Source organism: Schistocerca serialis, chromosome 1, assembly GCF_023864345.2.
Source record: "Schistocerca serialis cubense isolate TAMUIC-IGC-003099 chromosome 1, iqSchSeri2.2, whole genome shotgun sequence".
Taxonomy (NCBI): domain Eukaryota; kingdom Metazoa; phylum Arthropoda; class Insecta; order Orthoptera; family Acrididae; genus Schistocerca; species Schistocerca serialis.
In genome coordinates this window covers 760092782-760106494 of record NC_064638.1, presented here as the reverse complement: position 1 = coordinate 760106494, position 13713 = coordinate 760092782, and the positions used below count along the sequence as shown (strand labels likewise).

At 43.9% G+C, this 13713-nt stretch overlaps 1 protein-coding gene across 9 annotated transcripts in view; it reads right to left on the bottom strand.

The window, feature by feature from the left end:
* Positions 1 to 13713, bottom strand: part of LOC126482274 (protein held out wings) — a 423674-nt gene that overhangs the window by 20433 nt on the left and 389528 nt on the right. For all 9 annotated transcript variants that reach the window (XR_007587623.1, XM_050106301.1, XM_050106279.1 and 6 more), the window contains exon 3: positions 7922 to 8038. Coding sequence is in view for 8 of the 9 variants with exons in the window: in XM_050106301.1 (XP_049962258.1) it covers positions 7922 to 8038 (117 nt within the window). In the remaining variant the exon portion in view is untranslated. The remainder of the gene's footprint in view (positions 1 to 7921; positions 8039 to 13713) is intronic.

Genomic DNA, 13713 nt, shown 5'->3' with positions numbered 1-13713 from the left:
CCACACATCGTGGATAATTCTGTCATTACTAGCTCTCCCAAGGTCCTCAGTAATTCTGAAGGAATGTTGTCTACCCCATGGGCCTTGTTTCAAAACAGATCTTTCAGTGATTTATCAAACCTTTCATATACAGGGCTGAATGAGATATCATTAGAAAAGATTTTTAACTGGCTTCTGATGTTGCATAATAATGTTGTGCTAGAATTTACTATTTGTGAAAATTTTAACATAAAAGAGACTAAACTTTCATAGGCCAAAGGACAGCATACCTATATTTTACAAAGCTAACTTATTAACGACAAGTAAGAGAGTCCAGGCTGACTTTCAATAATTGACACCCCACCTGGTACACACGGCACTCTGGGACCACACCACACTTACAATACCTGAAGATGGGCTTATAACAGTCCAAAACCGGTTGTGTGAAAATAAAGAAATTTACAACTGAAGCGATATTTTCAAACCTCTGCCACTATTTTACAGTTTTAGTCTGAAGTTAACAATCAACAATTATGGACAGAGTCCATGTCTACCTCTGGAAATGTAATACAGTTTAAGATCTGGTTTCTGAATCTCTATCTTACAATTATATAAGCGGCATGAAATCTTCCAGTGTCTCCAGGTCCCTTCCACATATAAAACATTTTGTCATCATTTGTGCAGAATCCTGACAGGTGGCTTTCACTTTCAGTCTCTTTCACCACGCTATATTCTCCCGTTGTTTTTCCTTCAGCTTCTTTGCCTACTATTGGATTCCAGTGTCCCATCACAATCACATTTATGTTTCATAACTATCTGAATTATTTCCTTGATCTCATCATGTTGTTAAACAACATATACAATGGCGCTCTTTTTAGTCATACTAAAAAGAACCAAAATCATATCAGATATTGTTCCAATGCGACATACGGGCTAATAATTATTGCTGTCATATCCCAATAATCATATTGGTTTATGGATTTTGCTTTGACACAGACTTTGTTAAAGTAAGTAATGAGTGCACACCACTGTAGCTAATCAATGATTTATGTTAAATTATGAGAAAAACAAATGGAATGATATGGTAAACAGTCTGCAATACCTGTAAATCATTCACATTCATTCATCGTAAACCTGTTTCCTCATTTTATTCTTCCAAATGTTCACAGAGCATTGTAACGTTGTTTTACTGAATTACACAGCACGAACTGGCAAGTTGGCAAGGCATGGTTTTTAGCATGGACGAGGTCTGTGAATAACCTCCGATCACATATCACTGTGCTATTCAACCACACACACGTTTTCACACACTTTACGCAAGAGCTACATGAAAATTTTTAAGTCCTGTAAGATAGATGAAGTTCGTGTCAATTAGCTTTTATTTTGTCTTGATATTCGTTGTGCCATAAAGCTAAGTTGATCTGAAGAGTTAAATAATTCCATTACTACACAAATTGTAAAGGTAGTCGTGTTGCACATGTTTCATTCAGAGTATATAAATTTGTTGTTCAATTCAGAAGCCACTGCCCTTAATTTGAAGATTATTAGTGGGAAAGAGCATCTCAAAAAACTGACTGCATAAATGTGTTGGAAGAATAAACAACGAAAAATCTTTGACCACAATGGACGTGACATTGGTTGTATGATGACCACATGCAAACAGAAAAATGGCCGTAGCAGCAATGTGAAGTGTTTCATAAAGAATTAACTGCCTATGTGAGATGAATAAACCTTAAATCAAATATTAAGTGGCGCATGATATGATCCAGAACTCTCTTATTCAATTAAATAGAAAACGCACTGTAACTTTAGAGCACTGCTGCTCCTTCTTAATAAATTTATGCAGATGTCCATGTCTGGAAAGGGTAAAACAACAAACTATGTAATACTATCCAAGCCTTGAGGACCGACTGGATGAAAACAATGCATAAGAATGGTCCTATCGCAAACTGAGGTACAAATATTTTACGAATCTTTTCGAAACATTTACATGATTTGGCACATTCTAATTCCCACCAATTTTCACACTTAAAGAAATGATCAAAATCCAACGAAGAGCTTAATTATGCCTTTCAGAACTGCATTTTGTGGTGGAACAGACTCACTGAGGAAAACAAAAACGTTAGATGAAATAAATGATAGTATTTTTACTTATAAAACATATTTTGCTTTCATGAGCAGAAATTTCCGCCTTGTGCTCAACAATCGGACAATAATGAAGGAAAGGATATGAGTATTATGGAAAGCACGGAAACAGATCTGGCTGGCATTTAATCCGAAGCCCTCATTCTACTGAAGAAACGAACCCAGTGCTTCATTAACTCAAACTCGTATTGCAAGGAAGCAGCTCCAGTTGCCCATGCAGACTGTATTATGTTGGAACTGCTACAAGGAGGAGCAGCGCGGGCTATTTTGGTGTGGCTGTCAGACACGGCAGGAAAGGCTGTTCCAGGCGCCCTGCTAAACATAGACACCCACTCCGAGCAGCTACCAGTTTGCCTTTCGGCGCTTGCGGTGGCCAAATCTCTGCTACGTTGGTTCCAACTCCATTAGTTACACCCGCAGGGCTACTTTAATCGTAATCAGGCAGTACTATTGAAGACGAAAAATGCGCGCTTTCGCTTCTCCATCAAGATAGCCATGCAAGTCGATGTATTCAACAACGGAACTAGCAAAAACAATGACGACGAGAAATGGCGAAGAGACCCGACATTGGTTGACTGCACCGACATTAATAACATCTCTTTTAGAGTAACAAAGGGGAAATGTCTATCGATACTGATCCGGAGCAATTTAATAGAATGACTGCGCAACTACGGTTGTACGGGAAAGTAAATGCCACATTGGATGAATCCCAAGAAAGATACGTAGGTGGTTTGATAAGTCTGGTAAAAACAGCAAGAAAAAAAATGTGTTTCCTAAACAACTCACCATACGCTTCTCGACATTCTCCTTTCAAGAATGTACACTTGGTCCAGCGATCCTCCAGCTTTTTCATCCAATAGGAAAAATAGATTCTGTCAAACTTTGCAAAATACTCGTTGACTGCACTTATCAATTCCTCATTCGATGAAAATTTCTTCCCAGCAAGCGAAAGTTTTGAGTTCGGGAACAGGAAGAATAACTTGGAGCTATGTCTGGTGAGTATTGGATGAGGAACCAATTCAAAGCCCAATTCATTGTTATCGCTAATGTGTGGGATGGTCCATTATCCTGGTGAAAGAGCAGTTTTTTGCGTGCCAGCCTTGGTCTGTTTTCAACCAACGCAAGTTTCAAATGATCCAACAATGGAGCACGATAGGATCCAGTTCTGGTTCTGAGTCTTTCTATATAATCTATGATAGTTATTCCTTGGGAATCTCAAAAAAGTTGCCTTCACTTTACCAGCTGACAAAATGGTCTCTGTCCTTTTCGGTGCACTTTCAACAGCCTTTGTCCACTGTTTTGAATGCCGTTTTGACACTGGTGTAAATTGATGGTTCCAGATTTCATCAACAGTTACCAAATGGCACACAAAGCCTTCGGATTGTGATTAAATATTGCCAGACATTATGTTAAAATGTTGTGCCGGAAGCCCTTTTGGTCGACTGTTTTTTTTTTTTTTTTTTTTGTTATGATTTTAGGGCGCAAAACTGCTACGGTCATTAGCGCCCTGTCTGTTACTTAGGAAAAGCTAAAAAACGTAACTGGAAACCAGCAGCAGTGGGAGCAAAACTCAAAAAAGTGGGGAAACCAAAAAACAGAAGGAAAGCTTAAAAAACCACTATAGAAGGGGGGTTGTATTGGTTGACTGAGCAATTGCACCACTCGTCTCGCACACAACTTCTTCATAGCCGATTCTCCGTGCAGGATGATACGCACTTGCTCATTTGAGATGCCTATAGTCTCAGCCATCTCACGAATTTTTATTCAATGGTCTTGCATTATCGTATCATGGATTTTGTCAATGGTTCCTTTATGGTGAATGCGTCTAATTACAGACGGCAGGAGCGCGCTTCGTCTACGGTGCTTGTTCGGCCACGTTTATATTCATTAATCCGAAAGTAACGGTCTTCTGTGAGGGTGCAGAGTGTGTGTGAATTTCATCCACTTCTGCTTTGATTTGTGCGGCAGTCCAACCCTTCAAATGAATATATTTAATAACAGCACGGAACTCTGTTTTTCTCCATTTTCTAACGCAGTCGACACACTGATCGGTTTAGATTTCAGACGGCTGTCAACATTGTACCGTCCGCTATGCATTGTTCAAATTCCTCAGAAGATCCTTGGAGTAAGCAGGTTTACCAACCAAGAAGGAACAACAAAAATGTTCCATTCATTCACGGAAATTTACCATATTTCTCAAGCCCCACGCGTACATTCACGGAAGAGGCTGCTTGCCAAATTCTTATCCAATCAATTCTAGAATATTTTTATTACCCTGGGATTCTTTCGAAGTAATATTAACTAAAAAGAGAATAGTATGGCGCAATGCCACATAAATGAAATGCTTAAAGTAGAATTAACTTACTGTGCGTTGCGCGCCCGCGCGGTTTTGTGTGTGTGTGTGTGTGTGTGTGTGTGTGTGTGTAGGCATACCAGCAGTTTGGGAAATGAATCATCCATAGAATCCCGAAGATCGCAAGAGCAAGTAAGTGTGAGAACTATCACACGATAATTTTAACAGCTCATGCGCCCAAGAACGCTGGGAAAATGTTAAAGATCTGTTAGAAGATGGACAATTTGGTTTTAGCCTAGCTAAAGGCACGAGAGACACGGTTCTGACGGACTTGATAATGAAAGCATGACGTGACATAACCCTAAGACACATTTATAGTATTTGTCACCTAGAAAAAGCATTCGGAAGACGTTTGAAATTATCAGAAATGTGTGTGTAAGTTATAGCGAAAGACGGGTATCCCATACAACTGTAAAACAAAGCCGCCAATGCCCCCCCCCCCCCCCTCCCACCGTTTCCCAGCTCGCGTTCCAATTTTGGCCACCAGGTAAAATCTGGTGCTGTACAGTATCTCGCTGTAGAGAGCCTGAATACATATAGGCCTATATACATATAGGCTCTCTATATCGTTTATGTCTCCAGTGCTCATACTGAACAAATTGTGAGAGTGGCAGTTAATAATAAAATCAACATTATGCCTTTCTCACTTGAATTCATTACATATGGAAACATTTCCATACATCTTCCTTGCATTCACAGCGCCAGATTTGCGTCTGGTGGTCAAAAACTGGAACTAATTTTTTCCAGGGCATATTGGTTCCACATTAATGCTTTAGAGTATCTATTGGGTTTCGCTGTCATACGATAATTAAGCCCACACCGGACCTCTGTGAGTAGCAGCACTTTATAATCATCAGGTATGTACGACAATCAAAAGGTCTAATTTTAAAAAGTGTGTAAGTAAATAATGCCATCTTCCTTCCCATCGTTCAATCTGTACATCGAAAAAGCTATGGCGAAACTAAAAAAAGAAGTTCGGGATTGAGATAGAAATTCACAATGAAAGATATCAGCGATAAGATTCACTGATAGCATTGCTATGCTCAGTGAAAGAAAGGAAGAATTTCAGAACCTCCAGGACCCGTTGAATGGAACGAACAGCACACACTTTGAATTTTATGTGAATTGAACTAATGAGGGGCAACAGAAATGAGATTAGTGATAAAGTTAACATCAAAATAGGAGACCACGAATTAGATGAAGTGAAGGAATTCTGCTACATTGGAAGCAAAATAACAATGGCGGACGAAGAAGGGAAGACATAAAAAGGCTAGTACAGTAAAAAGAGAGTATTCGTAGTTATTAGAAGTCTGAGATTAATAACTATTGAAGAGGAAATTTCTGAGAAAGAACGTTTGGAGCACAGCATTGTATGGTTGCGAATCGTGTGGACTGTGGTAAAAGCCGAAAGAAAGAGAATCGAGGCGTTTGAGATTTGGTGTTACATATAGACGTCGAAACTTGGGTGTACTGACAAGGTAAGATATGAGGAGATTCTCCGCAGAATCGACGAGGAGAGGAATTTGTTGAGTATACAGGGTGTTACAAAAAGGTACGGCCAAACTTTCAGGAAACATTCCTCACACACAAATAAAGAAAAGATGTTATGTGGACATGTGTCCGGAAACGCTTAATTTCCATGTTAGAGCTCATTTTAGTTTCGTCAGTATGTACTGTACCTCCTCTTTTACCGCCAGTTGGCCCTATTGAAGGAAGGTAATGTTGACTTCGGTGCTTGTGTTGACATGCGACTCATTGCTCTACAGTATTAGCATCAAGCACATCAGTACGTAGCAGCAACAGGTTAGTGTTCATCACGAACGTGGTTTTGCAGTCAGTGCAATGTTTACAAATGCCGAGCTGGCAGATGCCCATTTGATGTATGGATTAGCACGGGGCAATAGCCGTGGCGCGATACGTTTGTATCGAGACGGATTTCCAGAACGAAGGTGTCCCGACAGGAAGACGTTCGAAGCAATTGATCGGCGTCTTAGGGAGCACGGAACATTCCAGCCTATGACTCGCGACTGGGGAAGACCTAGAACGACGAGGACGCCTGCAATGGACGATGCAATTCTTCGTGCAGTTGACGATAACCCTAATGTCAGCGTCACTGTATGGAGAGTGCTACGGGAGAACCAGTTGTTTCCGTACCATGTACAGCGTGTGCAGGCACTATCAGCAGCTGATTGGCCTCCACAGGTACACTTCATGGTTCATCCAACAATGAGTCAATCCTCATTTCCGTGCAAATGTTCTCTTTACGGATGTGACTTCATTGCAACGTAATAAAATTGTAAATTTTCACAATCAACATGTGTGGGCTGACGAGAATCCGCACGCAATTGTGCAATCACGTCATCAACACAGATTTTCTGTGAACATTTGGTCATGCATTGTTGGTGATGTCTTGATTATTCCACCTACGTTCAATGGAGCACGTTATCATGGTTTCATACGGGATACTCTACCTGTGCTGCTAGAACATGTGCCTTTACAAGTACGACACAACACGTGGTTCATGCACGATGGAGCTCCTGCACATTTCAGTCTAAGTGTTCGTACGCTCCTCAACAACAGATTCGGTGACCGATGGATTGGTAGAGGCGGACCAATTCCACGGCCCCCACGCTCTCCTGACCTCAACCCTCTTGACTTTCATTTACGGGGGCATTTGAAAGCTCTTGTCTACGCAACCCCGGTACCAAATGTAGAGACTCTTCGTGCTCGTATTGTGGACGGCTGTGATACAATACGCCATTCTCCAGGGCTGCATCAGCGCATCAGGGATTCCATGCGACGGAGGGTGGATGCATGTATCCTCGCTAACGGAGGACATTTTGAACATTTCCCGTAACAAAGTGTTTGAAGTCACGCTGGTACGTTCTGATGCTGTGTGTTTCCATTCCATGATTAATGCGATTTGAAGAGAAGTAATAAAATGAGCTCTAACATGGAAAGTAAGCGTTTCCGGACACATGTCCACATAACATCTTTTCTTTATTTATGTGTGAGGAATGTTTCCTGAAAGTTTGGCCGTACCTTTTTGTAACACCCTGTATTAACAAAGGCCAAGATGATTGGCCGTATTTTAAGACATCAGGGAAAATTTGCACGAGGAGGGAGGAAGAGCTATTGGAATATATCCAACAAATAACTGAGGAAGTTAGGTGCAAAGTGCTACACCTAGATGAAGAGATTGGCACATGATAGGGAATCGTGGCGGGCTGGATTATAGACTGATGGCCAAGAAAAGCTGTCACCCAGCTCCACTGTCGCCTGCACGATGGACAACATTTTAGTAGATATCGGGAAGGCCAATAGCCCTGGAAAGTTTTACCCCCTGGCCAGACACCGGAGAACTGTAGCTGATTTCTTTCGCTTCTTCCGGACAGTAATCTAAATTTAAAGGTGAGGATTGTGAGTGGCAGCACCGGTACGCACCTTCTTCTTGTCGCGCATGGAGCCGCGCCCGCGCACCATGATCTTGCAGCCCGTCTCTTGCTCCAGCTGCTTGGCCGTCATGCCGCGGGGACCCAGGATGCGGCCCACGAAGTTGAACTGCAACACACGAAAAACTGCTGTCAGCCAACTGTCGGTAGTGCATCCACGGTAATCGAGCTTTGCGCCACAGTCGAAGATTGGCAGAGATTTGTAGCTTTCTGGGTTGTAACTGTCGCCATCTGATGCACTGCTGGCCACTGAAACTGCAACACCGGGAAATATATCAAATAACGAAATTTTACTAATTGTGTGTGTACAGTATAGGAGGAAGAATACGTGATTAAATTTGGAGGTGATGTGGGGGCATCCAGGGTGCAAAATTAAATAAACCTTACTGCCACCTCTGGCAACAAAGACTGCATCAAATCGAACTGATCCTGGATAACGGATACAGGTACCTAACTCCAGGCCCCTTCAGCTCTATTGCTGCAGTTTATAAATCGTGGTGTCTGGCGACTGGTGGCGTCCTAATCTCTCAGGAACCAATCACCAGATGCTCTCAGTGGGTGAGAGATAAGGCCAGGGTAATAGTCTAACACCGTCTGTGTCGAAACAGGTTATGACAGCGTGAGCAACATGCTATGTTGTGTTATCTTGCTGAAATAACGACACAGAAAACTTCAAAATGAGCACAGTTACCGGCCTTTACACGTCAGAAATGGAATGGCTACTGTCCAAATTATGGGATGTGCGAACCTAAGTTGATCATTCTCAAAAAGCTGTAGCACAGCAATCAATCGTCCTTTCCTTTCAGGCTCTATTAAAGCAAATCTAGATTTCGGCTAGCGCCTAGCCATTACCAATACATTATTTCACAGTTTCAGTACATGTCCTACTACGTCAGTCGGACGACTGATTGCTGTGCTCCACATTTTGAAAGTCATACCATAGTCGTTGAGTGCATTCCACATTCTTAATGGAAGGTTCAAAATGGTTCAAATGGCTCTGAGCACTATGGGACTTAACTTCTGAGGTCATCAGTCCACTACAACTTAGAACTACTCAAACCTAACTAACCTAAGGACATCACACACATCCATGCCCGAGGCAGGATTCGAACCTGCGACCGTAGCGGTCACGCGGTTCCAGACTGTGCCGTCTAGAACCGCTCGGCCACCTCGGCCGGACTAATGGAAGGTAACTTGATGAAGTTGATCATGTTATCCACCCAATGGCACACCACACCATAACCATCAGGTGCTGATCCAGACGACGACGAATGCAATCTGGCAACATTCGTTCTCCTTGAAGCCTCCATACATGGACACGTGGTCCTATTCCTGTGTCCAGTATTAGGATTGGGGTGCACCATCCGTAGCTCGTCATATGGTGGTTAACATCGCTGCCTCTAGATTGCACAGTCCCAAATTCGTTTCCCAGCGGATTCAGACATTATTATTGGTTTTTTTGCTCAGTAACTGGACATCTGTTTGTCCGAATCATTTAATCTCATCTTCATCTTGCTGAAGTCGCGTCAAATACACTACTGGCCATTAAAATTGCTACACCAAGAAGAAATGCGGATGATAAACGGGTATTCATTGGACAAATATATTACACTAGAACTGCCATGTAATTACATTTTCACGCAATTTGGGTGCATAGATCATGAGAAATCAGTACCCAGAACAATCACCTCTGGCCGTAATAACAGCCTTCATACGCCTGGGCATTGAGTCAAACAGAGCTTGGATGGTGCGTACGGGTACAGCTGCCCATGCAGCTTCAACACAATAGCACAATTCATCAAGAGTAGTGACTGGCGTATTGTGACGAGCCTGTTGCTCGGCCACCATTGACCAGACATTTTCAATTGGTGGGAGATCTGGAGAATGTGCTGGCCAGGGCAGCAGTCGAACATTTTCTGTATCCGAAAGGCCCGCACAGGACCTGCAACATGCGGTCGTGCGTTATCCTGCTGAAATGTAGGGTTTCGCAGGGATCGGATGAAGGGTAGAGCCAACGGTCGTAATACATCTGAAATGTAACGTCCACTGTTCAAAGTGCCTTCAATGCGAACAAGAGGTGACCGAGACGTGTAACCAATGGCACCCCATACCATCACGCCGGGTGATACGCCAGTATGGCGATGACGAAACACGCTTCCAATGTGCGTTCACCACGATGTCGCCAAACACGGATGCGACTATCATGATGCTGTAAACACAACCTGGACTCATCCGAAAATATGACGTTTTGCCATTCGTGCGCCCAGGTTCGTCGTTGAGTACACCATCGGAGGCGCTCCTGTCTGTGATGCAGCATCAAGGGTACCCGCAGCCATGGTCTCCGAGCTGATAGTCCATGCTGCTGCAAACGTCGTCGAACTGTTCGTGCAGATGGTTGTTGTGTTGCAAACGTCCCCATCTGTTGACTCAGGGATCGAGACGTGGCTGCACGATCCGTTACAGCCATGCGGATAAGATGCCTGTCATCTCGACTGCTAGTGATACGAGGCCGTTGGGATCCAGCACGGCGTTCCGTGTTACACTCCTCAACCCACCGATTCCATCTACTGCTAACAGTCATTGGATCTCAACCAACGCGAGCAGCAATGTCGCGATACGATAAACCGCAATCGTGATAGGCTACAATCCGACCTTTAGCAAAGTCGGAAACATGATGGTACGCATTTCTCCTCCTTACACGAGGCATCAGAACAACGTTTCATCAGGCAACGCCGGTCAACTGCTGTGTGTGTATGAGAAAGCGGTTGGAAACTTTCCTCATGTCAGCACGTTGTAGGTGTCGCCACCAGCGCCAACCTTGTGTGAATTCTCTGAAACGCTAATCATTTGCGTATCACAGCATCTTCTTCCTGTCGGATAAATTTCGCGTCTGTAGCACGTCATCTTCGTGGTGTAGCAATTTTAATGGCCAGTAGTGTAGGATGACTTATATCAGGCAGCCGAACAATTAGCCAATAATGTCATAAAATCGTTTCACTGGATGCTGTCCTCTGCTGCCACGTCGAGGGAACCCGCAAGCGTCGTCCCCATGCTGACAATCCCTGGCGCTCCACACGCTGTCACATTGTCGCTTACTGCAAACATGTCCACTTAGGTACGTCATGTTGCTTTACGATCCTGCATGGACGAGTGTACAGTATGAATGTCTTCTATGGCACTAGTCACGTGGGGGCCATTGATATCCTGCATGGCCTTGAGTATGGCCTTCTTGAACCCCTTCCATTCCTTAATCAGATGACAGTAATGAGAGCTCAACCAGCGCGAGCAACATTATCTTGGAGCAGGAAATTGCAGTTCCGTTACGCCACGATCCTGCCACTGTTAATTCAACAAGTGCTGATAGACGTTTCATCTTGTTCCACAAGGCGTAACATAACCTTCTCACGAACAAAAAATATTCGAATGTGATTTGTGAATGAGAAATCAGCTGCGAATTTCCTTGCATACATAACGTACCTGGCGTCACTCATGCCTACTTTGTGGAGTGAGTTGTAATGCTGATCACTTCAGTATTCCACCATTCCAGTTTGACTTCTGGTACATGCTGTCTCTGCGGCAAGAGCGCCGATACCCGGGGTCAAAGAGGGTGGGGGGGGGGGGGGGGAGGTGAGGGAGGGTGGCGCCTCCCTCTAGCTCTCAGCGACAGTAAAAATATATAGTGGTTATTTTTCTTTCAAGAAAACTGTTCAAAACACGGTATTAAGCAGATTTTTTAACAGGATCAGAACTGGAACTTTTTATGGCTACATACAAGTTGCCATCTGTCTTCGAAAAATATTAAAAATACTTCGTACCACGAGATCTAGCCACCGCCGTCTCCCCTCCTACAAGCCCTCCCTTCCCAACAAATTCTCGTATGGGCACCGTTGTTCCGTGGTGTTGCAAATTTTGAATGGGAACAACGTACAATTATATGTTGACACTGTGTGTCGGACGGACATTCTAAGACGGATCTTAAACCTGAGGTGACCTCACTTCACACAGTTTGTCTTCCACACCAGCCCCCCCCCCCCCAAAGTTCCTGACTCTCCAGTCTCCTCCGGGGGACGCTAAGAGACCATTAACGCCTCAGAAAGAAACTGGGACACCTTTAACCGCAGCTAATGCTCCCAAGTTCCGATCTCTAGCTGAGAGCTTACCTAGGCAAAGAATAGGTATATTGCTACGGTCGTTCCAACCTAAGCAGGTATGAAGACCAACGACAAGTCCGTATCGTTCACTTGGTGATTTATTTGGTACAGCAGTTGGATTACTGCGCAATTTGATAATTACCCGGGCAACTGCGTGATAGATTTTGTAAAACTACGGAACTGTAACGCTTGAACTCGACGCGAATGCTGTACGGAGTGGCGTCACGCGCTAAAGAATCGTCCGCAAAAGCGAGTTCCACTGAACACCGAACTAATGCGTCAGCCAGCAGAAGCAGTAGAGGAGAGTAGATGTGGCGGAACATTACCTATTCTTTTGGATCCAGACATTGGACCAGCACTGGCTAAGTTCTGTTGACTGTTGTAACTGATCAGACATTGGATATTATTGCTTCGACGCGGTACACGGTATTAATTTTACCTAACGGAGACGAGAACATATATCTCCATTCTGGAAGGCAGAAATACTACCGAAACTGGGCGTTTCATGTAAAGGAACGACCTCAGACTCTAATACTGACGTAATAAGCCACATGAATGCATCGAAATGGTTCCTTCCGGTGGTGCGCAAAACAACAACAACAACAACAATAATAATAATACGGAGAGAGAGAGAAATCTTCTGTCATAGAACCATACGGAGGAATCAGGAGTACGACGTTCGTTCACAATTCTATTAAGCCCTAAATAAGCCTAGAGTTAATCGCTGGAGTTTAAAGCTATCCGTAACCTTGGGCGCGAAACTTAGCACTGAATCAGCCAACGTTGAGTATGGCGGATGAAAGTCACATACGAGCACGTTAAAGCGAAGCTATCAATAACAGCCCGACAAGAGCGCCCAACGGGCTTGCTATTATTACATCGCGTGGCAACAAATCTCCGTTTATATGACGCAGCGGGGTATAACGCCCTAGTGCCGCCGTCCTGAACGTGGGTTCCGGCTAACACGGCTCAATGAAGACTTACGACGGGCGTCAAACTTCCTTTCTCCCCTTGGACACGGTACCCTCTCTTTCAGGAATGGGAGAACACATTATGTTGCACGTAGAGACGAAGTAGGTCTTCTAGAGAGGTTTATTGTCAATCTGTGGTTCTCTGTATTTCTCTTACAGATACTCTGGCAATAATTACTAATAGTAATACACCTCGATACAGTGACCAGTTTGGAATCGGTATTCACTGGTATGAAATTACAATGAAATCTTGATAAATATCAACGGGGACAGTTGAAAATGTGTGCCCCGACCGGAACTCGAACCCAGGCAGATGCTTACATGGCAAATGCTCTATCCGACTGAGCCATCGAGGACACAGAGGATAGTGCGACTGCAGGGACTTATCTCTGGCATACTCCCCGTGAGGCCCACACTTCCAAATTACTGTCCACACACTATATTTGTGGTGCCCCTACCCACTATGCCGGCCGAAGTGGCCGTGCGGTTAGAGGCGCTGCAGTCTGGAACCGCAAGACCGCTACGGTCGCAGGTTCGAATCCTGCCTCGGGCATGGATGTTTGTGATGTCCTTAGGTTAGTTAGGTTTAACTAGTTCTAAGTTCTAGGGGACTAATGACCTCAGCAGTTGAGTCCCATAGTGCTCAGAGCCATTTGAACCAT